Genomic DNA, 27,340 nt, shown 5'->3' with positions numbered 1-27,340 from the left:
AGGGGAAAGTGGTTACTGCCACCACTGCAGGGACTGCGCTGCCCTGTTGGGGTGCCCTACCCGGTGCCAGGTGGCTGGAACCGAGGGCCGGCGGTCTGCAGGGACTGCGGCGGGCAGTGGGGGAGGTGCCTAGCGGCTGGACTGGAGATGACGGAGCAGCCAGTCTGTCCCGGCTGTCAGTCTGGTCGTACGCGGTGGGGGAGGGGTGTGCGGCGTGTTTTCTCTCAGCCCCGGGTGTTTTCCTCTCTGCATCTCCTTCTCTCTGCTCTCTTGCTCTGAGGCAGTTAACCCTTCCTGATGGGTCTGGAGGCGCCTGGGTAGATAGAGCCCCTTGACTGGAGGCAGGGAGGGGGTGGTGAGGAGACCTGATGGATCCATTCCTGTCTCCAGACTAAGGGGGAAAACCCTTTTCAGTGGTGCACCTCTGGGCTGCTGGGTGTGCCCGGGTGAAGAAAGGTGATGGGCCCCAGGCGTTGGCACAGCTGCCTGAGTGGGGTGGGGTGGGGGTGGGGGAAGCACTCAGGAAAGTTTAGAGGAGCTAAAGGAAGGAGGAAGAGATGGAGACCTTTCCAGGTGTGGAAGGACTCTGGACTGGGAAGGAAGGAGGCCCAGGTGAAGAGGTCCCTGGAAGTGGGATGACAGAGAAGAGGCCAAAGGGTCCCTTGGGAGACAGGCAGGGTGTGCAGCCCCTGCCCTCTTCTTTGCTGGTTTGTTGACCAGCTTTAAGAAAAGGGGGTGGGGAACTGAGGAAGATCAGTGGGCTGGCCTAGGAGGAACACCAAGTGCCTTTAACCAGCCTGTGTCTCCGAATGGTCACCCACTCAGAGCCTCCTGGGGCAAAGGAGACAGCCACCCACCTAGAGGAGGCTCTGAGGGTAGAATTCCTCCAGCGGGCAGGCTGGGTAGGCTGGAATGGCTCTCATGATCACTGCCGCCTCTCCAGTCAGTATTCCCTTTTTACCTCCCACCAAGGCCCCAAATAGAGACAACTCTTCCCCCTACCCCATCCCAGGGCCACTGGATCTTCACTCCTGGACGCTGGGGGAAAGTCCAGTCCTCCCGCCTCACCCTGCAACCACTTCCTAGGCCGAGCACAGGCTTCCTGCCACTTGGGTCTCCTTCCCTGTGACTAGGTACATTTCTCTTCTGACCTTTTTGGCCTCAATCCCTGCCCATTAGTGGGCATGAAGCCAAGGTCAGCACAGGCTGGGCTGCTGACAGGAGCCCTGTCCCCTCTTCTGCCTTGGCTCCAGGCTGCCAGGATGGCATGGCTCAGCTCCAGCAGCCACTGCTGCTGTTACCCTCTATCACCAGTCTCTGATGAGTGGTGGGGGACATCAGCCCATGGGACAGACTGGGGACAGGGAGAAGGGGGCATTTTGTGAGGTAGAAGGTAGGGCTGGCCTATTGGGGGTGGGAGGGACGGCTAGGAATCTTTGTCCTGGGAGGCTCAGGGAGGAGAGAGATCTTTTAGTGTCCTACTTTTATAGATTTCGGGATTTTGCTTTCCCTAAGGATGGGAGATAGGAGAAGGAGGGGCCCTTGTCCTAGGAGAAACTCATCCTTTGACAAGTTTCTATGCCACAGTCTTAACTTTTAGCTTCTATTCACTTACTTCCCCTGCTGGGGGGGCCCCCTCCTTTAAACACGTCCCCAAACACAGTTAAGACTCTGTGGGTCCCCTTGACAGCTCTAGTGGCAGGTGGGGAACTTTTAGGGTTTTATTTCCCAGCCATGGAGGCTAGCAGCCCTGATTGTCTTAAAGGCTGCCTTCCTGAGTGCTGGAGCCTCAAGGTCTAGGAAAGGCTAGGCAGCGTGTGGGGCACAGGAGGAGCCCCTCAGCCACACACCAAGGCGGGGTTTCTCCTCTGGCAACTAGGCAGCCCCAGCACTCAGGGGTGCTTCTCTCCACCGAGGCGTGCTCGGCCCAGCCCCTCCCTGGGCTGCTCCCAGCGCTCTGGTGACTTGACACTACCGTTTTTGCTGCTGTTCCTTTTACCTCCCAAAGCTCCCCTCCCCCGCCTGAATTGGGAATGAGGCTTTGTTCTGGGGTGGACTCAGCATTTCTCAAGAACCTACTATGTGCACAGCCAGTGCTTACTGAAGTGAAGCCCTATCCCGGCTCTGGCAACACAAGGTGCTCAAGACACAGCCCCTTCCCGCACCTCAGAGGGACCTCCCACACCTCCGTGTGACCTCCGCCTGCTGTGCCCACCCACCCTGCTGACCCCGCGAGCGTGCTCGGGCTTGGGAAGGCACGTCTGTGGGTGTGAGACGGAGCCAGAGCATTCGGTGACTAGAGGGAAGCCAGGTAAGTGTCTGCGCTTGGTCCCATCCTGGCTTGGGGACGCGAGGGAGGGAGTCCAGCCGGGGCTGTCAGGCTGCCCGTCCCCTCTCCCCTCCCCCAGAGAGCTCTGATGTTCCCCGCGGTGGTGGAAGAGGGTGTGTGGGTGTCAAGGACTCACAGACCAGGCTCTGCTGTCAGCTGGAAATGGATGAGGGTTCCACACTCTGCTTCTGAGAAGGGTGAATTAAGAGCTGGAGTTGGGGGCGGTAGGTGAAGGGGAGAAAGAGGAAAAAGAGATGCGGGTGAGGGGTTACCGAGCCAGGACCGACCTTGCTTGAAAGGAAAGGAGACGTGGCAGGCAGGGAAGTCGGAAAGATGAGGCAAGGGCGGGAGGGGCTTCTCAGCAGTCGGGGCCCTTTCGCTGGAGTCTGGGGCCCTTTCTGCAGGAAAGGGGGGTTGTCCTCTCTTGATTTTCGGCTGGTCTTCCCGAAGCTTTGCCCTGGGGGCAGCAGCCGCTGGCGAGGGTGGGGTGTTCCTCGGCCTGCAGTTTTCTCCAGTGGGGGATAGGGGAGAAGAGGGAAGAGGGATGTAGAGGGGTGACGGCCTGGGTGGGGGCGAGGTAAGATTTCCCGGGGGGGTGGGGTAGCAGCTGGGGGATTGGGGCTCCAGGGTCAGGTCACCATGGGATACGGGCTCAGGCTCGGTAGACGAAGAGAAAAATCCAAGAAGCCGGCAAAGAAAACCAACCCCCACCACCACCCTTGGCACCGTACCCCTCCCCCCAGGCCCCACCACTCCCCGCACCGCCTCCCCCGGCCGCCTCGTGCTGCCCCCTGCGTTGGGACGACCGACCGACGGTTCTGATTGGTCGGAGATCGGGAGGGGGAGCCAAGGGCCGGATTGGCTGGCCGGGCCAGCGCAGGGCGGGGTGGCTGATTGGCGGAGCTGGCCGAGGGGCGCGCAGCTGATTGGCTGGGGACGAGGAAGCAGGAAGGAGGGCGGCGGAGGCTCCGCTCTCGGGGAGTTTGTGGGGGAACCGCGAGCGGCGTAGCGGATCCCGGAGCCCGGCCCCCGCCGCCCGCCCGTCCGGCTGCCTGCCCCGCCCGTCCGGCCCCCGCCGTCCGCCCGCCCGGGCCAGGCGCACCCGCCCCCCCCGACGGCCCCGCCCGGCCGCGGCCCCCGCTCCGCCCGCCCGGCCCCGGCCCCCAGGAGGAGGCGCTGACGCAGCAGCGTGGAGCCCGGGAATTGAGCGCCCCCGGGGGGTTCCAGCCGCCGGATTCCAGCCCGGCCGGGGCCTGCGGGCGCCCAGAGCTGCGCCGTCCGCGCCGCCGTCCCGGTGAGCTAGAGGCCGGGGTCGAGGAGGGGGGAAGGGGCGAGCCAGCAGGAGGGAGCGAGCGAGGGAGGCAGACGAGTGAAGGGGAGAGGACTGGCCGCCCGTCAGCGCGCCCCACCGAGCGCGCCGCGCCGCCGCCCCCGCCAGCCCGGGAAGGGACGGACGGACGGACGACGCGAAGCAGGTGCGGCCGCCCGCTCGCGCCGCCTCCCTCCCCCGGGTCCGGCGCCACGGTCCCGCCATCGGGGAGCGCGGCGCGCCTCGAGGTGACAGCCCCCGGGGGGCCGCCCGCTTCGCAGGCCGGGGGCGGGGTGGGTGGCGGCCGCAGGGTGGCAGCTCGGCCGGGAGGCGGCGGCGCGGGCGTCCCGGGCCGCGGAGGGCGGGAGGACGCCGGTCGTTTCCTCGCCGCGGCGGAGCCGGCTCGCCTCGGAGTGCGCGGGCGGCGAGGCCCCTGCCCCCCCGCTGCGCCCCCTCCCCCTTCGCGGTCCCCGAGGCAAGGGGCCGCGGCTGGGGGCGGCGCCGCGGGATCGCCCGCTCAGGGTGGGGGGCGCCCTCCCGCGCTGGGAGCTGGCCGGTTATTACTGGATGGGGGACAGAGGATGGGGGCCGCGCCGGGGCGGGGGCTAGTGTAGACCCGACCTGATCGGGCTGGGAGGAAGGGAGGCGCCGAAGACGGAAGGGAACCGGTTCGAGAAGCGAGTGTGGGCCGCGGGAGGCCCGGCGGGGACCGTGCGGAGCGGCGGCCGAGTCCGAGGTGGGGCGGGGGGATCGAAGTTGTCAGACCGCCTCCAAGTGACAGCGGGACCCCGTGCTCGCGGCCCGGCCTGGTCATGCCCTGCCCGCCTCGCCGCCTCTCCTCCGGGGCGGGGGGCCGGGTCAGGTCGAGCCCGAGGGGCCCGCTTGGCGGTGAAGCGCCGGACAAAGGCGGCGCCGGAGCGGGCGCAGGTGGTGGCGTCGGGGAGGGGAGCGGGTCCGAGCCACCCACCCCGAGGGGCGGGCGACAGGGCCGGACTCTGCCCCGGGGATTGCGGGGGCCGGGGCGCCCGCCGGGAGGAGCTGCGGCACTGGCTCACCGCACCAGCCGCGGATCGCTTCGCCGTTCTGGGAAGAGAGGGGTCGACCCGGCCAGGGCAGAGGGGCAGAGGTGGGGGTGTGCACACGGTGGGCCTGGCCGGTGGCGATCGGGTTGCTGGACTCACCGAGGCGACAGTGCAGTGAGCCGCTCTAGAGTCAGCCAGGAATGAGGGGTTTCAGAAAGCAGAGTCTGCCCCTGGGCAGAGGTTTAATCCCACCTGGGACATCTCCTAGTCGACATGTCAACAGTCCTAAGAGGGCAGACGACCAGTTGTATTGGGGCCTAGGAGATACCCCCAAATGTGCTCCAGCAGTCCGTCCTGAACTGCCTTCAGCACTTTTCTTTAGCCAGAGAAGGTACCCATGCAGGGAAATGAGAAGCTGGGTTTATACATCCAGGCAGGCATTTAATGACTAAATAAAAAAGGTTTCCAGACCTTTTTACTTTGTGCCACCTGAGATTTTCCTTCCTACTCTCTCCACCCCTATGTCATCTGAATAAAGGAGAAAAGGGCACCACATGTCCTGGAGGGACACCACTGTCCTTGGCCCACTGGAGGACACTTGGAAACCAGTGGCTTAAGCTATAAGTCCCTCTAACCCCACCAGTCACCAGTTCTAAACTGGGTGCTGTTTTCCCAGTTGTAAAAACCCATTCAGAGCTCCCACGCCCCCTGGTGTGACCCCATACCTAATGGAAAAGTTGGGACCACAAAGACAGAGAAACTCCGGCTGTTTAGATTGTGGTCTTTTGCTGAGAATCTGGGTTTGAGCCCTACCTTACGGAGCTATTGGTTACTAGCTGCCCCCAGCTGTGGTTGGCTGTAGCCTGCCCTGGGAAAGCTGCCTGTCAGCCTTGCCTAGGATAGGCATAGAGTTAATTCATGGCCGCCCTCCATCCCCCTTCCCAGGAGGGTCTAGACCCCAGGCTGGGTGGAGCTGAGACTTGTGGGAAAGGGAGGTATTACCTCATGCAGGAGACTAAAGTTTGTTCTGAGAGAATTTAATTGTATGTCTAAGATCCAGAGAATGATGAAGAATCTCAAGGCCTTTGTGCCTTCTCTGGACTACACAGTATGTGATTTCTTTTGGTGGCAGTCAGAAGGGGGTGACCTGGTCTGGCCACTGGAATATAAAGGGGAATTGCCAAAACAACATTTTTCTCTTTGACAAGCTCTTTACCTGATAGGAGACTCACGTCAGTGGAATCAAGTATTTGGGAAGATTTGCTCTGGAGAATTTAGTTTCTATCATTTTTGCACCTTCCTCCTTTTCTTCCTTTCTGTTGCCCTCCTGTCCCCATGTCAGGCCTGTGTTGTTATTACAACCTTTCTTTCCCTCCTGCTTCCTCTAGTCCTTCTGATCCAGTCTGTAGACGGCTGCTAGATCATTCTTCCTAAATCACTCCTTCCCCCATGTTGCTCTCCTATCCGCAGACTTGCAATGGCTCCCCTTTTTCCTGCAGTCTGACCCTAGACAGTGTCCCCTAAGGCTCTCCCCTGGCTGTGTCATGCACATTTATCTCCCTGCATCTTTGCTCCTGCTCCCTTCCCCAGTTGTCCCCATTGAGGAGCCCCTCGCCTTCCTCTCCTCCCACCTGAACCCTTCCCATCCTTCGTCTCGCTGTCACTCAGGCCACCAGGCCAACATTGCCTGCCTCTGTGATTGTGACTCTGGATTTATAACATGGTGTGTTTTTGAGTGGTTTTGTAGGTTGGAAGTTTCTTAAGGACCGGGACAGTATGAGTGTTAAACCTTGGTGTGTATGTGTGCGTGTGTTTGAACGTTGTGGAATTTCTGCTATAGTGCTGTGCACCTTGTTTTTGTTGAATGAATAAATGCAGTTGGCTGCTTAGTTGGGTGGGAACAGAGGGGAAGCCTTCCCTTCTGCTTCTCCAGAAATGCTCAGTATGGAGTCCTTAGTGGTTTCCAACCTTTTCTGTCAATGGCATGTAGATAGAGCACGTTTGGGGTACTTTTGCATGGGGAGCAAATGAAATTTAGATGTTGTTTCTGATATTCTGGCTGGGAAGAGTCTGTCCTGGGGATTGCTCACATGACACCATATAGACATGAATTGGAAAAGGGCTGTAACCCTGTTTTCCTCCTACCCTACCAGGCCATTCTCTCCACCCGGCTTTGCTGCTCTTATGCAATTTTCCTTGTTGTCCATGCTAAATGAATCCATATGTTTTATCTCTTCTCAATCCTGGGTGTAAATGAGGGAGAAAACATGGTTCTGAGAACAGAAAAGAAAAAGACTGCTGAGTCTGGCCTGTGGATGGGACTTTTGGGACTGTTGTTGGAAGAGGTGTTTATAGGGGCATCGCTGGCATGGAAGGCATGATCCGCCCCACATTGGACCCATCAAAAAGGAGAGCTATCATCCCAGCTCTTAGAACTTCTGTTTTTGTTTACCGTCAACCCTGGCCATGGGGGAAATGGGAGAGAGAACTGGTGACTGGTTTGAGTCTAGACAGTGAAAAAATAAATTCTGCATCCATCCCCTTTCCCCCCAAACCTCCCTTTTGTGCCCCAGTTTGATGATTAATGGACCAGCATTTCCCTTCCAAGCGGGAAGGCCACCCCTCACAGTTGCCATGGCGATGCAGACCGCTCCCCGTCAATTAAAAAAAAATCCCTACTACTTCTGTTCTCCTTGTTTCTACTGTAGCAGGAGACAGGAGACAAGCTGCCTCAGAATGCATCTCCTGGGCTCTCTCCTGAACTGCTCAGGCTGATTTTACTGCGTGCCCTAGAACACAGTCCTTCCTCTCTTTAGGACATTTGCCTGAGTTTCTTCACCCTGAGCAAATTGTGCCCTTCTTGGATCCAGCAGGCCCTGGAATACTTCTGTGAAGATGCAGAGAAAATTACTGTTTTTTTATTAATCTGCAGTGCAAATCAAAAACCAGAAGGAGCCCTCTTGTATCTTTTCATTTTGGGTTAAAAAAAAAAAATCTCCTCCACATCTTCTCTGTTATGTAGAGATGTAAGTTGGGAAGGATTTTGACATCCATAAAGAAAGTTTCAGTAATCCTGGAAGGAATTCAACCTTCCAACGTACGTACTTCGCATTAGAGTTCTATAGGGATATTCAGTTTATTTATTTTCATTCCTCGTCACCTCTCTGTCCTAGCATTCAGGAGGAGTTGTGTGTTTTCATTTTATCTGTTGTTAGTCCTCTTGGCCTTGCTCCTGCAACATCTGGCCTCAGCGCCCTGTCGCAAGGTGAGTCATTAAAGAGAGGGGAAAAAAAATCTTAAGGAAAAAAAGTCTCTGGAGTTGAGAAGTAGCCTGTGTTGAACTAAGGCTGCCAGCCGAAGCTGCTGGGTTTATGGAGCATTATACGAACAGCCCCAACATTAAAGGGCCTCCTTTTTATGAATGGGTTGTGAAGAATGTAAATAAAGCAGCATCTCTCAATGGGGAAGCATTTTACATAAGCAGTACTACCCCAGCCCAAGTATTTATGGGAATTGGCTAGCACAGTCTGGCAAGAATCACTTTCTTTGTGAACTTGCCATTGTGCTGGGGACTTCGGAGGGACAAGGAGAGTATGCTTCGATACTGAGGGCAGCCTCAGCTCTCCTGCTCAGCAGGTCCCTTGCCTTGACTTGGTGGGCCAGCTCATGCCTAGAAGTGCATGTTAACCCTGAAAAGATGGAAATACAGAACGTAGATAAGAGCTCATGATAACTAGAAGCATAGAGTCCTGGTGCCTGGGGTCCTGAGATTCTGCAGCCCCTCACCCTATGGGTTGTTTCGACCTCCCTGGGACAGGGGACACGGAGGTCCTGGATGATGAAATCCTGCCTGGTTTTATGGGAGGCACCTAACTGGAGTAAAATGGACTGGTTTGAATTTCAGCTCCTTTATGTTTTTCCTGCCCACCTCCTGGTACCGCCACTAATGAGCAGTAAACCAGCTAACGGGGAGGAGGAGGAAGAGCAGTGGCGGCTGCGAGGCTGCAGACGGACTGCTCGGGGCTAGACAGCCCGACAAGCGCCGTTGGCTCCACTGAGCTGGCTTTGCAGAGCTGCTGAGCACCAGCCGGGCCCTGGGGTTCCAATAGGGGCTTGATGCCCTGCACTAGACCACTTGGTCTAGAAGCTGGGGACCAAAGGACTGTGGGTTTGGTGAGCAGGCCTCAGGGTGAAGTCACAGCCAGGATTTTGGGCTGTGTCCTGGGAAGGATTTTCATCCAGATTCCATTTTTCCCAGTGGGAAACACCTGCAAGGATGGTTGGTTATTCACCTGACTCAGCATCTCACACACAAAAAATAAAAAAATAACATTGTCCTTGAGATCCTCTGCAGGGCCGATCCCCCGGGAATAAAAGAATGGGTTTGTCTCTCAACCTCTCTAAGATTTGAAATGGGGACTTTTTTCCGAGGCACCATGACCAAATTACCTGAATGAAAAAATGACAGGTGACTCTTCTTAGTTAACAAGGTCAGTGCCAGGCAAGAACTGGGTCTACATCTTTTTTTCTCCCATCGGTGTGTTTTCCAGTGGATTGGAGGGGCGAGGTGCTTTGACTCCCTGTCCTTGGTTAAGAGGATGGGACCTGGGGTGTTTCCACCTTTTGTGACCCCCAGATCTCACCTGGAGTGGTGCTGACTGCTCCTGCGTCTGTTCCATCCCCAGTGTTTGTTTGGTCCCCCACCCTCCTTAGCTGCAGCTCTTTCAGCTTCCAGCCTGTGGAGGAGAGGGGTGGCTCACATTGAGGTGCTTCTCCAAGCCCAGCTACCTGTCTAAAATGTTTGGAGAAAAGTCAGTTTTTTAATCACATTTTCATCTGGCCAGGTGGTTTAGAGATGAATTATTAGTTTTTAGAGAGTCTTTGTAGAAATCACAGGAAAGGTATTAAGGTGCTACTTGATGCCAGGATATCCTGACGAGTATGCTGGAAGGAAAGATGGAGCCACATTTCCACTATAGCCAGGGTGGGCAGGCCCTCCTCGGAAGTGAGGGGGGTCCCCTGCTGTATGCCTGGAGGGGTTCACACAGTTGGAACAGTATGTAAAAAAGAATTGTAAAATTGATGAAGTGACTGTAAGAGATAATCTTCAGAGAAAATTGAAAGGACTTGGATCTGTTTGGCCCAAAGAGAGGTAGCCAAAGGGCAGTTAATATGTCTTCGAATATTAAGATGGCTGTTTGGTGTGTGATGACCAAATTTCAGTCGTCATTGCAGGTCGGGCTGGAGGAAAGAGATTTGATCTGACTCAAGAGATGTGGTTAGATGCGTGGGTGCGGTCTGTCGACTTCTTTTCTGGATTTACTGTAAAATCAAGACAACATATCTTTGAAAGCCATACCCCCTTTCTAGGCTATAAAGTGGGTTTGTTTCCAAACTGCAAGTAAGAGTTAGTTGGGAACTTTGAGCAGACTTTTCTGTAGAAGCACTTTGTAAAATTATGCGTACCTTCCGTGGCCAGCCCACAGTTGCCTTTAGTTGGAGTACCTCTTCAGTTCCTTTGTGGTGAAAAATCAGGAAAAACTAATAACGTATTAATGCCAATAATTAAAACAGCACTGAAAAACAAAATGGAATGTGCAAGTGTCTGTCTAATGACAGTCTGTGACCCAGCCACTGTCCTGTATTGCAGTGGGGGTATGGGCTTGGGAACCCACACCACACACGCAGGCTTTGACCCTGGATGGCGCGGGAGTGTGGGCAAGTTCTTTTCCCTCTGTTCCTCTGTTTTCTCCTCGTTCAGATGAGATAACAGCTAGGGCGTGAGGTGGCTGTGAGGATAAATGAGGGTGAATATCGTGTGCTTTGAGTGGTGTGTCGGGCGCATAGTGAGTGCTTGACAAACATTAGCCATCCTGTTAGACTAGAAGCCTCTGTGGTGAATCAAGAATTCCCAGCCCTGCACACTTAGGGGATTTGGGGACTGATAATGCTAACTCTGGTTCTTCGCTGCTCAGTTCACCTTAATATAGGTGACATTCTTTGTCTTGATAGAAGTGCTACCCTTGCTCAGTGGTTTGCAGTAAGGAGTGAAATGAGAGGAATATTTTCCTGAGATAGCTGGGCAAGCTGGCAGAGAGAAGGAGGATGTGCTGTGTAAATATGAGAGATTTCTTGAAGTAGCCCTCTTGAACTTGGATTACATTGAAAAGGCCTGGTGGACTCGCAAGATGGGGGAGAATGTGAGGTCAGAGTTTCTTGTCCAGGGCTCCACGTGGTGCCATCAGTCTAGGGTAGATGGGGTGGGGCGAGTGGGCAACCAGATCTTTATTCATTCAGCAAGCTCTTATTAAGCCCTGCGGATGGCTCTAGTGGCAAGAAAGGCAGAGCCCGCCTGTCCTCATAGTTCTTGCATCCTCACGGCGGGGTGGCACTAATCGGTCAGTCAGTTAGGTGTGAGATATTCGAGTTGGGTGCCTACAACTCTAATAGGGTCTGCCTTGTGGTTCTGCTTGTGCTGGCAAAGTGTTGGGAAGGCCTGGTCTCGCGTCTTGTTCCTCATGGCTGGCTCATTCAGGAGGTTAGCACTCTGCTGGGGACGCCAAGGACAGAGCTCCCCTCTTGACCTGGTTGGCCGGTTTCTTCTGTTCAGGACAAGAGATAGCACCTCCAGTCTTGGCAAGCCATCTTAGAAATCTAAGTTATTGGTTCCTGGGGTGTCCTGGTGGTTGAACAGTACATGTGTACCCTTTGCCACCCCAGGCAGGTGCCTGGAGCAGGCAGGTGAGCTGTTGTGTATTTTGAAGAATGATGCATCTGTAGCCTGAGCTTTCCCCCTGGGTCCATTGAGGGCCTGGTGCTGAGCGTTGGGGTGCCCTGTCCCTATTCCTGTTTTATGTCTCCCTTGCTGTTAACTGCCTGGAGCAAATGAGTCCTGCTCCAGGAATAGATTTACTTCTGGTTCAGCCTGGGTAGGAGGGTCTGAGGGAGTCTTGCCCCGATGCTCCCTTGTCCCCCAGCCTGGAGTAGTCCTATGTGGAGCCAGTAGGGGTGAGTGTGGGAAAACTTGCATTTGTTTCCTGCCCTCAAGACTTCAGCTTTTGTCTGCTACCTCTTCCTGCATCCGAGTGTTTGTGAAGTGAGTTTCTTAGACTGCTGTCTACCCCTCCCTACTGGGCTCTTCTCCCCTCAGTACAGCTGGCATGAGGTCGGCCCTCAGTAAGTGTCTGAGTCCCAGCTCGGATGTACCCTCTGTGAAGCTGCCATGGAGCTGGAGCTCTCCACCGAGCCCCAAGCTCTCCATCACAGCCCCTGTCGCACTGTCTTGTCCTCTTTCTGCCAGCCGGGCTCCAATTTCTTTTTTTTTTTGGCATTTTTCTTCAGCACTTAATACTTGACATATGGGGGAAAGAATGAGCTTGTATTGAGCACCATTGTATACTGGGTACTCTGCTAGGCATTTGACAGACAGCCTTATTTAACTTGATCCTCATAACAACCTTGCTGTGTATAGATAAGGAAACCAAAGCTCAGAGAAGCACAGGCTGTTGACCAAGCCCACTTAGGATTAGCAGCAGCACGAAGTGGCTTCTAACCCTGTATGGGTCTTACCTCTGCTGTGTCGAGCTGTGGCGAGGGGCCAGCAAGTGTTGGCTGCGTGAGCAAAGGTCACAAGAGGTGCCGGGTGCCTGGGAATGAGCAGCGGGGGCTGTGGCTTAGCTGGAGCAGCACCTGCAAATACAAATCTGCCTCGTGCACACAGGAGCTGTGCACTGGGAAGAAGCTAGGGGAAGGCAGACCGCCTGAAGTAGGGAGGTGTGCCTTTAAAGAAAGCTTCTAAAGACTAATTTTGTATTGCGCTTGATCACCTTATGATTTGTCACGTTCAAGTTTCTTAAAGTCGAGCACTGTGGTATGCTTAAAATAGCAGTGGTCTCTGTCCACTGTCCTAGCTCAAGGGTCCATGTGTATATATCGACTTCTAGATCCAAGAGGTACTCTCATCTCTCTCACTCGGCCCCCTACCTATCGGAAGGGCCATGTCCTAAGACTAAGGCACTGGCAGTTTCCAGTGAGAAGGTGGTTCCAACAACTCTACTGTTCATGTATTTCTGTACTTAGTTGCGATTCTAATATAAAATGGAGAATCTACTTTATAGTCTGAGTTAAAACTCCTCTTTTCCCACTGAGCTTTGTGTTCCTTTGTAGTTACAAGAGATGGGATGTCTGGCTTTGTATCTGGAGCCAGAAGTAAGTGGAGGGTTCTGGACACTTGGGTGCAGCTCTGGGCCTGTGTGTCTGGGCTAAGATGGTCAGAGTGGACAAGAGTGGCCAGAAGTGGGGCCTGGCTGATGCATCAGACTGTATGTGGGGTGGGTGCGGACTTTCCCTGCATGGCCGCTCCACGGCTCTGAGCTCCTGGGAGCCGCCAGTGTGAAACGTGAGGAGCAGGTGGTCTGACAGGCTATGGATAGGCTTGGTGCTTCCAAGGGGGGCGGGCCCAGTTCCTCAGATGGCCACCAGACCTGAGGGCAGTCTCTAAAACAGGCTGTATCCAGACGGGTTAGGCCAGTTCCCTTTGGTTGGGCGACATGCTTCCTGCCCAGGTAGGTGTTCATAGGGTCCTGGCCTGGTTGTAAAGTGCGTTGAATGCCCGCAGCAAATGAGGCTGAATGGGCACCAGGGAGGTGGGGCTGGTGGCCATGGCCACTGCTCTCTCCTCAGGGACGGCACCCTGGGGCATGAGCTCTGTGCTGCCAGAGAACTCTGCTCTCTGGGTGCCTGCACCGGCTGCAGCCAGATGGCGGCAACAGGCAGAATGTACACCCTCCGACCCCGTCCCCTGGGCCTTTAGCATCTGCAGATCTCGCCTTTCACCATCCAGGTGAATGTTTCTCGGAGGCGCAGAGCGTTGTTCAGGATCTGTTGGGATACAGTTTCTGCCCCTGTCTTGCTCTGTCGTAAAGTGAACTCTCCACAATTCATCCCACACTGGGTCCTGCGTGGGAAAGGAGCTGCGTCGCCATCCTTCCCTGGGGTTGGCACTTGCGTGTTTCCATGGACTGGGGGCCGAGCAGGGTGCAGGTGCAGGCTGGGTTTTCAGATTTCTCACAGCGGAAGCTGGCTTCCCCACCACTCTGGCTCCTGCTGTGGGGAACGGCCCAGGCTAAGGGCAGCAGGCTCCTCTCCTCTGTTAGTGGGTCTGGAAGAGGGGAGGGATGTTGGCCTGCCTGCTTCCTACCCTGCTAGGCTCCTGCACGGTGACTCTGTTGTCTTCACCCCTGCTCTTCAGTAAGGTTCATTTCGATGTGTCCGTTTTAGATGAGGCATCTGAAGTTCAGAGAAATTAAGTAAGTTCCTCATGAGGGGCAGAGCTGGCATTTAAACCCCGGTCTGCCTGACTCAAAGCTTGGTTCTTTCCCCTTGACCAGCGCTTGGGGGTTCAGGAGCTCCCAGCTGCGTCTTTACCTGGCTTTAGTGTAAGAATTTGAGCAGCTTCCCCTCTCTGTTTTGCCATGAGTGCCATCAGCTGAGTTGAAAAGAAGAGGAGCCAGCCTTTGTGCCCTTGCTGCTTTTCTTTTCTCATAGAAGATTCAAGAAACTCAATGCTGAAGAAAAAGTGTTATTCCTTTGGGGGAGGGGGAGGTTATTGCAGGACACATTGCAGAGGAGGGCAGTTCTTAACTCAGGGCCACTGTGGCTTTAGGTGTAATTGGGAGGCGGCTTGGGTCAAGGCCCTTCCTGGCCCTCACCCAGGTGACCACCTGGTCTGCCTTTGCCTAAGAGCCCCCCTCAATGCGCACCTCCCATTAACAATAAACCAAAAAGACTGAAAAGCAAAATTTAAAGTGCAGTGAGTCAGAGAGGTTTCAGGAAGGGCAGTGGCAGAGCCCTGGCTCCTGAAGCCCTAAGAATGGGCATGGGGCTGCTGCCTTGAGCTGGGTAAGTAAGGGGGGAGCCACGGTCAAGGCTGAGGACCACTTCCTGCCCCAGGGCAGCCTCTGCTTGTGGGAGACATCTGGGCTTGACTTGCTGGTCTAGGCCCCCCCCTCACTTTCCCCTCAGTGATGCCCACAGCCCACACTCCTCCAGACATCTGACCCTCCCTTGCACACCACATCTTGGGTGTGCTCTGCCCTCGCTGGTGGGGGGTGATGTCCTGTGCAGCTGCAGCTTGAGGGCAAAAGACGCGTTCTCCCTCCCTTTCTGCTTCTGTGGAGATGGCTTCTCCCAGCCCTGGGCAGGCCTGGGGCAACACAGGCCCAGACCTCCCCATGACACTTCAGCTGGGCCTCATCTCCCTCCTCCATTTTAAGACCCTGATGTGCCCAGGGCTGAGATGGCCCCTTTGCTGTCTTTAGAGTACACTTGGGATTTTGGTTTCAACCTGTTGTCTGGGCCTCTGACTCAGACCCACCAGCGGTGGGCCACTGTCCTTCACAGCAGCTGGCCGATTGCTCTTCAGAGCTGGGGACAGTCAGACTGACTTTCTTCAGTGAGAGCTTGCTTGACAGGGTCTAGGTGAGGGATAATATGCCCTGGGGAGGCCCTCCTAGGAACCTTGTCCCAGGAGGGCCTGGACTCCCTGTGCCTGGGAGGACAGGGCTTCCCGGAGAGGAGAAGGGTAGTGCAGAGAGAAAGTTCCTAGTTGAGGCAGTGGATACATGGGAGGGACAGGACAGCAGGAGGATTGGCAGAGCTGGAATGGGAACCAAGCCTATTGCTTTCCCGGGAGCTTCTTCCCCAAAGGAGCTGGGCCACCCCTTGCAGGTTAGAGGGACCCCTTGCAGGTTAGAGGGGCCCCGGCAGGCTGGGAGCCCCCTCCACCCAGCCCCACCCAAGGGAAAAGCTGCAGCCAAGGTTCTCACACGTCCAGCTTCAAAGCATAACTCACCTGCTCTCCGCGGACTGGGGTACAGTAAGGCAGGCGGCGGAGACCCTAGCCTCTCCTCGGGACAGTGAGTGGCGTTGCTGTCTTAGGCACCACATGAAAGCTAGGCGTTGTTTCCCTTGTGTGTTCAATGGCCTTGGGCGTTTTTAGTGGGCGAGGGGAGATTTGGCAATGTTAAGGGAGGCTACCTGGAGGTGCTTACGCTTGATTTGGAAATGTGACTTGCACCCTGTGATTCAGAGCTTTCCTGGGATCGTCAGCCCAGGGACAGTAGGTGTCCCTCAGGGACTAGAGGGCTGAATGGGAGGTGAAAGAGCAAGACTCTCTACAGGGAACAAATTCCAAGGTTCTGGAGACAGGCTCCTGAACATGGAAGGCCCTCCTCCTAGCCGCTCCTTGCTTGGGACCTTTTGCGTGTTGAGAGGACAAGACTGAGAAGTGGGCAAGTGTCCCAGAATCCTGGGCGTGTCCACCCATGCAGCCAGTCCACCGGCAAACTGGCGGGGGAGCGGGAGCAGGCCAGCCACCCCTCCGCTGGAGCTCCTCCGCTCGCCAGGCTTGGAAGCACCTCCCTGTGCTTGTTCTCCCATCTCCCCCTCCTTACTGTGTACATGATGTCTGTGTCCTTAAAGGCCGCAAGCCCAGGTGACCTCAGCCTTGGCCCCCACCATTCCCAGGCCTGACTTCTCTGGTAACTTGGGGCCCATTGAGGGGCTTTGGCCCCTCAGCTGTGTGGTCTGTTTACTGTCCTCTGTCTCCAGGCCCTTTGAGGGTGGGCCTCAGCTTTCCTAGGAAATACAGATGTGCTTCTCCTTGCTGCTACTCCTCCACCTCCGGCACAGCGTGCCCTGCATTTGAGAAAAGGGCGTGTGGGTTGTAAGCAACAGATGCTTTTTTTTTTTTTTTTTAAAGATTTTGCTTTTCCTTTTTCTCCCCGAAGCCCCCTGGTACATAGTTGTGTATTTTTAGTTGTAGGTTCTCCTAGTTGTGGCATGTGGGATGCCGCCTCAGCATGGCCTGATGAGCAGTGCCACGTCCGCACCCAGGATTCGAACTGGCGAAACCCTGGGCTGCTGAAGCAGAGCGTGAAAACTTAACCACTCAGCCACGGGGCCGGCCCCAACAGATGCTTTTGAGAGTGAAAGGAGGCATTGCCAATAAGCGTGCTGAGCAAACAAGGATGGGCAGGCACCCTGATTAGAAGCAGGGACAAGTCTTAGGGAGCCTAGCAGATGCCTGGGATTTTGTAGGAGCTCTCCTGTCTGTGCTTCAGGAATGAATGGGTTTGCCTTCTGTGACTCTGCGTCTTGCCTGGAGCCTGGTCTGTGAGCAGTGGCAGGTCCCTGCACGTGGCCAGAGCGATGCCTGGCACGCTGCCCCCCTTTTCCAGTTTTCCAAGTCCTTTCTTGGGGCCGAGGAGTGCCCATGCTGCCCTCAGCCTGGTTTTCTGAGCCCCCTTTCTCAACTAGTGCAGCACGTCTCCGGAGAGAAGGGACCCAGTGACCCCGGCCGCTGGCCCAAAGCCACAGGAGCGAGCTGGGCAGGGCTCAGGAGTCCCTGGGAGCCCTCAGGCTTGGGGCCGTCGGGGTTAAATCCTGGCCCAGCAGGGACTGCTCTCAGCTCCTTGGGTAGAGTGAGTGCGAATAACAACAGCAGTGGGGAAAGTAAGCTGAAAACCTGGGCCTGCTGGGTGGGGAGGGGTCGCAGGGTGCCCGGGTGCCCGGGAGGCCAGAGCCTTGTCTGGCACCTTACTTGGCGGCCCCTTGCTTTGGGTTGGGGAGAAGGTAGGGAGTGAGCAGCTCAGTCATCTCTGACCAGACACTGACACCCGCACCCCCAGTCTTCATTGCTTTGGCTGTGCCAGCTTCTCGCACACAGCCGGCTCTGGCCTTTTTCATTCAGGACGGGGACCAGGCTGCCCCAGGTATGATGGGGGTCGGGGGAGTGTTTGCCAAGCAAAAGTAGGAGATGATGCCTGGTTGTGGGCATTTTCTGTCAGGACTCTAGGCTTCCTGTGACTCCTCCACCCTGCCCCCCGTCTGGCATCTTGCCTACCAGGAGAGAGAGCCGAGGAATAGGACAGGACTAACAAGGCAGCCCCAGTTTGTCCCCTGAGTTAGTTCTTCTCTTTGATACTTTCTTTTCCCAACTCTTAGTGGCTGGTGGGAGTTTAAAGCTATACCACAGATCTAGTGTGTGGTCCCTGGCTTTCCTACCTGGTAATGCTCATCTCAGCCTTACCGACAGCCCTTCCCCAGGCACTGGCACAGTTTGGGCTGCCCTTCCCTGGAGTTGAACCAAGGTAGCCTAGCTCCTAGGGTTGGCTGAGGCCTCCCTTGACCACAGGCTCCTCAAAGCCAGGGCTCTACCCTTTGGGGGCTTTCCCGACAAGACCCAGGTTATGGCTGTTCTGCCATACGTGCCAGACAGGGTGTCCTCACAGACTGGACTTTGCCTCCCCCACTGCCCAGTGAGCAGTTTCCTTATCTCAGCTCCTCACTGTCCACTCCTTATCCTCCTGTGGCCAATCTCAGAGACCCCGAGATGGGGGAGGGGTTAGTAATGCTTTTGAAGGAATAGAGGGGCTCCCACCACCCAAGTCCCCACCCTGGCCTGGTGTCTTCAGAGCTTCCTGTCTGGCAGTGAGTATCTGGTGGCAGAACAGGTAGAGAGAACAGAGAGCTTTGCCCCCAGCTCCTTATGTCTTCTGACCCTGGGGTCTGCATTGTTCTGTGGGCTCTCCAAGGGCTTAGTTCAGAGAGGGACCCTAGGCTAAAACGAGAGTGAGGCAGCCCGACCCTGCTAGACCTTTGCCCTCTGGAAGAGGTGTCCTGGGTAAATCCAGCCTGGAGATGGGGTGGGGATAGGCCAGAATTACTGTGTGAGGGGGATGCTGGATGGGCTGCCATCGGGGAGAAAGCAGGCAGGGCTGGCCAGGGTGGGCCTCTCTCATTGCCTGCCTCCTGTCCTGCAGATCGGAGGATACTCCATGACACACACTCGGAGGAAGTCCCTTCCCATGCTGAGTTCGGGCCCCACCGGCCGCCAAGAGCCCCTGCAGATGGAAGGCAGTAATATGGAGCAGGGGGCAGAAGATGTGGAGCCAGGCATGCCTGAGAGCCCAGGGCACCTCACAGGGCGCCGCAAGAACTACCCACTGCGTAAGCGCCCATTAGTTCCTGAGAAGCCCAAGGCCTGCAAAGTGCTGCTGACCCGCCTGGAGAATGTGGCTGGTCCACGGAGTGCAGATGAGGCTGATGAGCTGCCCCCTGACCTGCCCAAGCCCCCTAGCCCGGCCCCATCCAGCGAGGACACTGGCCTTGCCCAGCCCCGCAAGCGGCGCCTGGCCTCTCTCAATGCTGAGGCCCTCAATAACCTGCTGCTGGAGCGGGAGGACACCAGTAGCCTGGCGGGCACCCGCCGCAGTCGAGGGGGAGACCCTCACCGCAGCCGGGACCGCGACAGGGCCACTGGGGGCTGGTCCTCCAAGAAGCGGCCCCGACCTGGGGACCTTGGAGGAGGAAGTCGGGACCTGTCCCCAGAGCCAGCACTGGATGAAGCTGCCCGCCGAGATGGTGACCCAGCTCCCAAGAGACTGGCCAGCCTGAATGCAGCTGCTTTCCTAAAGCTGAGCCAGGAGCGGGAGCTGCCCCTGCGGCTGCCTCGTGCCCATCCTGAAGCTGACGGGCGTTCCACTGAGCCAGCGGCACTGAAGGCCCCGAGGCCAAAGTGGGCCAAGGTCAATGGCAAGAACTGTCCCAAGGCCCGGCAGGGGGCTGGCTCTGGGGAGGCTGCAGGGCCACTCAGCTGGCAAGGACACCCTGAGGAGCCATGGCCACCTGCCACCCTTCGTAGGCCATCCATCCAGCCACCTTACCAGCCCTTGACTAAGGGTCTGGAGGGCCCCTTGGGTCTGCGCTCCCACCTGCCCCTGCTCATGGGTGGGCAGGCAGCCCTGAAGCCGGAACCTGGGCGCCCAGGCGAGGAGTCACCTGCCCCCAAACAGGAACTGCACCAGCCCTCTTTCCCCACACCCCAGCTGTCCCCGCTGCCGATGCCTGGCAACCCCGCCGATTACAGTGGCCTGTGTGGTCGGCCTGAGCTCACTGAGCTAGGCAAATTCTACCTGTACTACAGCCAAGAGGGGCTGCAGTGTGGGGGCTACTCCCTCTGCCCCATGCTCCCCGAGGGCAAGCTGTCCCCAGTGGCTGCACCTAACGAGGGGCTCCTCTTGGCCCCAAGCTCAGTGCCCGCAGGCAGCCCTTTCCAGCACCCTGCCTGGGGCTCTCGCTACTGCTCCAGCGAGGACTCTGGAGTGAATGGCTACAGCATCTGTGAAATGTTGCCCTCGTCTCTTACCCACATTGGCACTACCTGTGGCGGCTGCCCCTACAAAATGCCTTTTGCAGCAGGTAAGTCTTCCTCGGGGTGGGATGTACCAGGGAGTCTCTGCAACCTGGTGTCCTAGGAGGGTGGGGCTGCTTGGGGTCTGGCTCTTGCATGGGAGGGAGAGGTCTTTGAGAAGGGAGCATTCTCCTAGTTTTGTGGCCCAAGCCTAGGAGCATTCCCAGGAAAGGGGCATGTTTAGCTCTTAGCAGCCCTGCTCTGTCCCCGCTGTCTATGGAGATTTGTTGGCCTGGCAGTTAGGTAGCCTTGTGGTGGAGGGAGGGAGCAGAGAGGGCCTCTCCTCCTTCCCTATAGGGAGACTCATTCTTAGACTCTGAGTGCAAGATTAATATTGAAATTAAGCTTTTGCTAAGTTGTTCCCATGTCCCTTTAGCCCTCCTCAAGAAAAGCTAGAATTCCTTACTTTCCAGAAGCCCAGACCCTCTTCTGCATGCTGGCCAAGTTCAGCATTCATGGGAAGGGTGGTGGGGACCAGGCCCAGCAGGTGGTGCCAGCTACAATAGTATACAGACTTTGAAAGAGAGTGGTGCCCAGACTTAGCATCACCTTGCTAGGGGCGGATGGGGTGGGCACACTCGGAGAACAGACAAGCAGAGACCCTGGCACAGGCAGGGTGCTGCCAGACCCCGTGGCTTTGGTGTCTGCCTTCCCAGCAAGACCCAGACACCTGAGAGGCTCATGCTGCAGCTTATGAGATACCCCTATGGTGAGCTCTCTTCCCCCAAACTGGCAGGAGTGTCCTCACATGCCTCTCCAGGCCCCCTTCTTGGCTCCCTTGTGGAAACAAAGTGACCACAGCCATCCTGGCTGGCAAGCCTGCCCTGCTGCTGGGGGAGTGAGTGGCCAGGCCTTCCCAGGGCTTTCCCCCGCAACCCGTTCTTGAAGGGGTCTATAAAACAGCTTTATAGACCGGTTGGCTCTGGCCAGACTGGTTGTTGCAGATTCTGCTGTGAGTTGGAGCTCTAAGAAGTGACAACAGACTTCTTTCTGGGCTTTTCCTTCTCTTTCATGCCACTTTCCGAGTCTAGACACCTAACTTGGGGGACCTGAAACCCTTATCCCTCCTCTCTTCCTGGGGCATTACGTCCCCGGCACTGTTCTAAGCACTTTATATAGGAGGGCATGTAGCATGTCATTGAGCATAGACTCTGGAGCCAGATTGCCTGGAGTGAAAGGTTTTCCCCCATTTCCTTAGCCACGTGACTCTCAGACAAGTCAGTAACTGCTCTGTCTCTCACTTTCCTTAGTTGTAAAATGGGGGTAATGGTTCCTACCACATAGGGTTGTAAGGATGAGACGAGTTAATACATTGATAAGAAAAACACCTAGGACACACTATATGATATTCACTACTACTATTTCTATTGCAAGGCTCTGAGAGGTAAAGTGACTTGCTGGAGGTCACACAGCTAGTAAGTGGCAGGCCTGGGATTCATATCCCAGGCTGTCTAACTCCAGATCCCCTGCTCCTAAGCGCTGTGGAAGCCTTAGAGAAGATGAAATCACAGCTAGAGACACTGTTCTCTTTATCTCCCCTTCTTTCAGGCTAGAAGGGGAGATGGAGATGTCTGTGGACCAGTCTCCAAGGTCAAAAAACACTCTTAGCCAGTCACTCTGACAATCTACCTTAAAGGCTCCTGACCCCCACCAGCCACCTCAGTGGCATTTGGGTCCACACTCAGAATTAAGACAGGGGCAGGCCCTGAGAGCAGAGGGGCCAGGGGAGTTACTGCTTGTCCTCACCTGGCCTGACCCCCTCTCTCCTTTTTCCAGAAGGCTGTAGGTCCCTGGGCCAGCTAGAATTTCCTCTCCCAGAAGTCGGCCACCCTGCCTCACCTGCCCACCCTCTCCTGGGATGCCCTGTGCCCAGCGTGCCACCTGCAGCAGAGCCCGTCCCCCATCTTCAGACACCCACCTCGGAGCCCCAGACAGTAGCCCGCGCGTGCCCTCAGAGCGCCAAGCCTCCTAGCGGTTCCAAGTCAGGTCTGCGCACGGGCTCCAGCTGTAGGCACACTGCGAGGAGCAAGGCTGCCCGCAGGCCCAGCCACCCCAAGCAGTCCCGCGTCCAGCGCCCACGCCCGCGTCGTCGCCGCCGCCGCCGCACCAACGGCTGGGTGCCCGTTGGGGCTGCCTGTGAGAAGGCTGTCTACGTCTTGGTGAGTGCAGCTCTTTGCTGATGGGGACAAGGGAGGGTGGCAGTGGGGGACCCAGGACCTGCAGTGAGGTGGGTCTCAGGAACCCCAGGCTCTAGCTACTCTGTGAGGTGACGAGGGGCTCCAGCTCACTTGGACTCCAGGAACCAGTCCTGCTGGCCCAGCCTGCTCCCCCAGCCTCTAGTGGTCTTGTATCATGCGCCTTGGGGAGGCCAGAGGATGCACAGTCAGTCACAGCTGGTGGCTGCCATCTCTGTCACTGACTCTCAGTGAAGCCATCTGAAGTATCTTCACCTTTCATCCCTGCTCATGCTGTCCCTTGTATCCTGGATTATAAGATGCAGGACTTGTGTGGAGGCTCTTTAGATAAGTACGTATAGGGGATACTGGGGTAGGCAGAGAACCATAGTGATATGGGAACATCTGGGATCATGAAAACAATGTAGGCTAAAATTGATTGAGCACTTCTTAAGGGCCAGAACTAAGCTAAGCACTTTGCTTGCATTATCTGCTTTCATTCTCACCACTCCCTTGTGAGGGACAGACCCTGTGTTCCTAAGATTATCCTCATTTCACAGATGAGGAAACTGAGGCTTAGTAATCGATTCAGTAATTTGCCCAAGGTGACACCACTTACAATGATGGTTTAAGGGTCAAACCCAGACTGTCCCATTAGGAAGCTTCAGGACCTACCCAATGCTAGGGCTTGGAATGAGAGAGCCAACTGTTGGGGGTGTGGTGGACACACTGCACCCCAGAAGCTTCAGGCCACTTTTCCACCCCTGCTCCCGTTTTTCATCCTTTCTCCAACCATGGGGATTCCCCATCCTGCCCCCAAAAGCCAGCCTTAGGGAGAAGGGGCCATCTGCAAACTGTTGTTGCAGTTTCTCAGTCCTCGGTGGTTTGACTGCCCTGAGGAAAGCGTAGAGAGGACGTAATCCGCTCCCTCCCTCCCTCCTCACTCTGAGGGTGGCCCCACACAAGCCTATTTGTGTCATTGGTTTGTTGCTCAGGATGAACCCGAACCAGCCATCCGAAAGAGCTACCAGGCGGTGGAGCGGCACGGAGAGACGATCCGAGTCCGGGACACTGTCCTCCTCAAGTCAGGCCCACGAAAGACATCCACACCTTATGTGGCCAAAATCTCTGCCCTCTGGGAGAACCCTGAATCAGGTAGCCCCCTGCCTGTTTTGACCTGGCCCTAGTCTCCCCGTGTTCTTGGCACAGAGTCTGCCTTCCACTCGGCCAGCATCTCTCTGCTGCTGAGGGCTGCAGATGGCCTTGTGGCTTGAGTTGGATCAGCTTATTAACCTTTCCAGCCACCAGGGCCTGGGCACCTGTCCCCCTAGCTCACCTGTCAGTGCCTTTTCCTCTTTCTTCCTCCATGCTAATAGCATTCCAGGCCACTGAAGGCCAGGCTTGGCCTGGGGCAGGGGACATGGGTGGCTGGAACCTGCGGGATTGGCCCAATCACTAAAGTTGGATGAGCCTCCAGGGCAGGTGGCCCGGCCTGCCTGCCTGTCTAAGTAACTCTGGGGTTGCCAGCTCAAGCCGTGACTGCTTCTCTTCTCCCCCCAGGAGAGCTGATGATGAGCCTCTTGTGGTATTACAGACCAGAGCACTTACAGGGAGGCCGCAGTCCCAGCATGCATGAGGTGAGCCGCTGGGCACATGGGTCAGAGAGGGCAAGGGTGGCAGAGGGAGAAGTTGTGGCACTATGAGCATGGTGTTGGGGAGGCAGCCATGGGCAGTCAAGTCTCTGGACTCATCACCTTGGATGCCAGAGAACCTGGGGAAGGGCCTGGGTTTTAGCCTCTTTCCGAATACTGCCCCAATTCACATTTCAAAGGGAGTAGTAACCTTTGTCTTAAAAGGGAGGCAGAAAGGGAACCCTCTATGGCAGAGGGTGCCAGAGTGGGAGCAAGCAGATTTGTCCTCCTGGCGACAGGAAAGGAGAGGTGGAGCAGCACGCCTGTCTGCTCTGAGACTGTCTGCGGCGTGAGAGGGAGGGGGAAAGACTCCTCTTGACACCCCTAGGCGCTCTACCGAGCAGTGTGCGAGGAACGGTAATGTCTCTGCCCCGTCTGAGCTCCCTGTCACTTTGTTTCCCTCATTGAGACTTCTCATCTAATCAGAAGATGCACGCCAGTTCTCCTCTCCATCCCTGGGCATGGGGTGGAGGCCGGGAGCCTGATGACAGTCAGGGGCTGGAGCAGACACCTGGCGGGATCTAGGAGGAACCTAGGAGGAATGCCTTGGGGTGCTAAGTGAGGAGCAGTTAGGCTGAAATTCTGGGAAGCTCTCACTTTCTGGGCACTAGCTGGAGTTACCTCAGGTCAAGAGTCCAGCAGAGGGCTTAGTGTCTGCCTTGCTCCTGGAGCTGGGTGCTTCCAGCCCTGGTAACCAGCCCCTCCTCTCTCCCTTTGAGCCTTTGCAGAATGAAGTCTTTGCATCGAGACATCAGGACCAGAACAGTGTGGCCTGCATCGAGGAGAAGTGCTACGTGCTGACTTTTGCCGAGTACTGCAGGTGGGTGGTGCCCTGCACATCTGCTGGCTTCTCCCCTCAGACTCTCCAGGGCTGTTTGGGGGCTGCCTGTGATCCCCAAGAGGATCTTACTCACTGGGCCTGACCTCCCAGAACTTTCTCCCTCATAGCCTGCTTCCACCATCTAATTTTTGTAGAAGAAAGAAGAAAAATTGTTTCCTCTCTGAGACAGGGTTGAGGAGGTTACAGTACTGCTCTCAGAGAAAGTCACTGAAAGCTGGCAGGTGGTTGGGAGGGAGGCCCCAGCAGGTGTGATCCCCTAGTGACAGAGAAGATGGGCTGGCAGTTGGCAGGACAGAGATGGAGGCAGCATCAGCCCTTGCAGGGGCAGGAGGGGATGTCCCAGCTCCCTGGGCAGGGTGGGGAAGGAATTGGTCTTCCTGCAAAGGTGGCTGTGGTAAAGACAGCAAACGGTGTGTCACTGCAGATTCTGTGCCATGGCCAAGCGCCGAGGTGAGGGCCTCCCCAGCCGAAAGACAGCACTGGTGCCCCCCTCTGCAGACTACTCCACCCCGCCACACCGCACAGTACCCGAGGACACGGACCCTGAGCTGGTGTTTCTTTGCCGCCATGTCTATGACTTCCGCCATGGCCGCATCCTCAAGAACCCCCAGTAGCCTCCTCTCGCCCACACTGGGCTGCCCACGGCAAGTGGGGCTCGGGGCAGGGGGCACTGCTTGAAGCACAGCACTTGGTTAAGGGGCCACAGGGGCCTGAGGTTGCTGGCCTGTGGTTCTCTTGGGGGGGGAGGGCAGGGGCCCCTTTGGGTTCTGGGCCCCATGGGAGGGAAGGGGAGGCCAGGGTATAAGAAAAGCACCAGAGCTTCTCAGCTTGGCCCAGGGTACCTGTTTGTGGTCCCCTGAGCAGAGACTCCTGAAGAAGCAGTCTTCCCTGAGGCTGGGCCAAGCCTGAGGGGCATGGGGCCCTGGAGGGGCGGGTGGGGGTTCCTTCAGGAACCAGGCCAAACAGGCCTTTCTTTAGCCTCCCCTGGGCCCTTCAAGGGGGAGTGGGAGCCAGCTTTACCTCACCCACTGTGACCCGCTGCTTCCCCATCAGCCTGGGACCAGGCTCTCCCAGATTCCGGCACAGCTCCGAGCTCGTTCCTTTGAGGCAGAGAGAGCCAGAGTCTGGCTTCCAGAGCATTGACTTCCTTTTCCTGGACTTGGGGCCTTTCCCTAGCTTTCCTCCTCTGCCCCTGCAGTAGCCCCTGGTGCTGGGACAAGGTACCCGGCCCTCACAGTCCTGGGTGTGGCCCACTTGTGGGAGTCAGCTTCCTGTCCGCCTCCTGGTGAGGGTGGCCCAGCAGGTCTGGCTTCCCAGAAGTTAACTGATCAACATGGGGTTCGTTTCAGGGCAGAAGGGAGCTGGGAGGGGGTGGGGGGCAGGGGGCAAGGAAAATTGCTACCTGATTTATTGAAGACTTTTCCTCTTGCCTTACTCTTGGAGGTTCTAGGAAACCTCTTGCAGAACTTCACACATGACTCTTCAAGCCACACCCACCTGAAATCAAACCAAAGGAGTGCTGTGGCTCCCCTTGCCCTGCCACCCCCTCCCCTAGTCTTTTGTAGATTGCACTAATTTACATCCCAGCGAGAATCAACACTGTATCAGTCCGCAGACCTGCTGAGCTGCAGCCACTCACTCTAGGAGCTAAGGACCTGCATTTTCAGTTTGTTCCTGTTGCCCAGGGGCCCTCTTCTCACCTCCTGCTGCTCCCCAGAGTAGATTAGGAGGCTCAGCCAGCTCCCTGCTGTCCTTGCCAGGGCTAGACCCTGGCCCTGGGGCTCTCTGTGAGGGAGCTGGAGCAGCCTGGTTCTTTCCTATTTGTACCAAAGAGGAGCATGGTTGGAGACGGAGGGAGAGGGACACAGCGTGGCTTGGGCCTGGTGCTGGGAACCTGCTCGTGAGCACTCCCATGGGGTACACCCTTGGGGACAGAAGACAAGGAGGACAGCATTGAGTCCTCCTCCCCTACGGAGAGGCAGACATAGACCCCGCAGGCTGAGGAGGTGGCGCTGGTGAGGACAGGAGCTGGAGAGGGAGGTAGAAGCAAATCAATCGTGAGGGCACTCCCTCCGAGCAACCCCCTCCCCCGTGCTGCCCAGAGAAGACCTGCTGCTCCTGATTGGCCACTGGGCTGGGAGGGGGGAGGCCTCGGGGCTTCTGAGGTGAATTTACACATGGGAAGCCCAATCCCAAACCCGGAGGGAAGGGACTTGGGTCCCCTTGTATTGAATAAGCTGTTTAGAGGAAGGCATCATCAGTCCGGGAGGGCCAGGCAGTAAGAGAGGCTGGTGAGAGTGGCCATGGGGGTTCTGAAGAGCCAGCCTTGGAGCCAGCTCATTCCCAGGTGCTGAGCCCTTGCTGCCAAGGGGCCCAGCCTCACCCAGCAGGAGAGGAGATCAAGGCCCCTCCTCCCAGGAGGCAGGGTCTGCTGCCCAGAACTTAAATGCTTTTGAAATCTCTTAGATGTGGAAATATTTTTTCGAACCTGAAAATGCAGCTGGTAGAATTTCAATGGAAGCATAATTCATGTAAAATATATTTTAGTTGATATTTTGTAAAATGCACTTTTTGTGTGTGTCGACCCTGGTTTCTCAGATCTGTATTTCAGTGTTTACAAGGGAGGGAGGACCTTTCCTCACCTCCCTTTTGACAGAGATTAGAAGTACTTCTTTAAGAAAAATAAATAAATTTGAGAAATTGTATTGATTTAGAAAAGGA

The 27,340-nt window shown here is 56.3% G+C and overlaps 1 protein-coding gene across 10 annotated transcripts; it reads left to right on the top strand.

The window, feature by feature from the left end:
* The first annotated feature begins 1,940 nt into the window (after window positions 1–1,940).
* BAHD1 (bromo adjacent homology domain containing 1) lies at window positions 1,941–27,340 on the top strand. Of its 10 annotated transcripts, none has more exons than XM_070625216.1 (7): window positions 1,941–2,311; window positions 18,484–19,921; window positions 21,690–22,072; window positions 23,083–23,242; window positions 23,648–23,724; window positions 24,507–24,598; window positions 25,044–27,340. In XM_070625216.1, exons 2-7 carry the CDS (start codon window positions 18,499–18,501, stop codon window positions 25,231–25,233), a joined length of 2,325 nt encoding a protein of 774 aa, XP_070481317.1. In that variant the 5' UTR covers window positions 1,941–2,311; window positions 18,484–18,498; the 3' UTR covers window positions 25,234–27,340. The 10 variants fall into 10 exon arrangements, with proteins under 10 accessions (XP_070481317.1, XP_070481280.1, XP_070481296.1 ...); XM_070625179.1 differs by having other exon boundaries at window positions 1,968–2,311; window positions 24,498–24,598; XM_070625195.1 differs by lacking the exon at window positions 1,941–2,311 and adding an exon at window positions 2,466–2,553 and having other exon boundaries at window positions 24,498–24,598.

The sequence above is a fragment of the Equus przewalskii genome, chromosome 1, assembly GCF_037783145.1.
Source record: "Equus przewalskii isolate Varuska chromosome 1, EquPr2, whole genome shotgun sequence".
Taxonomy (NCBI): Eukaryota; Metazoa; Chordata; class Mammalia; order Perissodactyla; family Equidae; genus Equus; species Equus przewalskii.
Note: the sequence above shows the minus strand (reverse complement) of the source record. Positions and strands in the feature narration are given on the sequence as shown.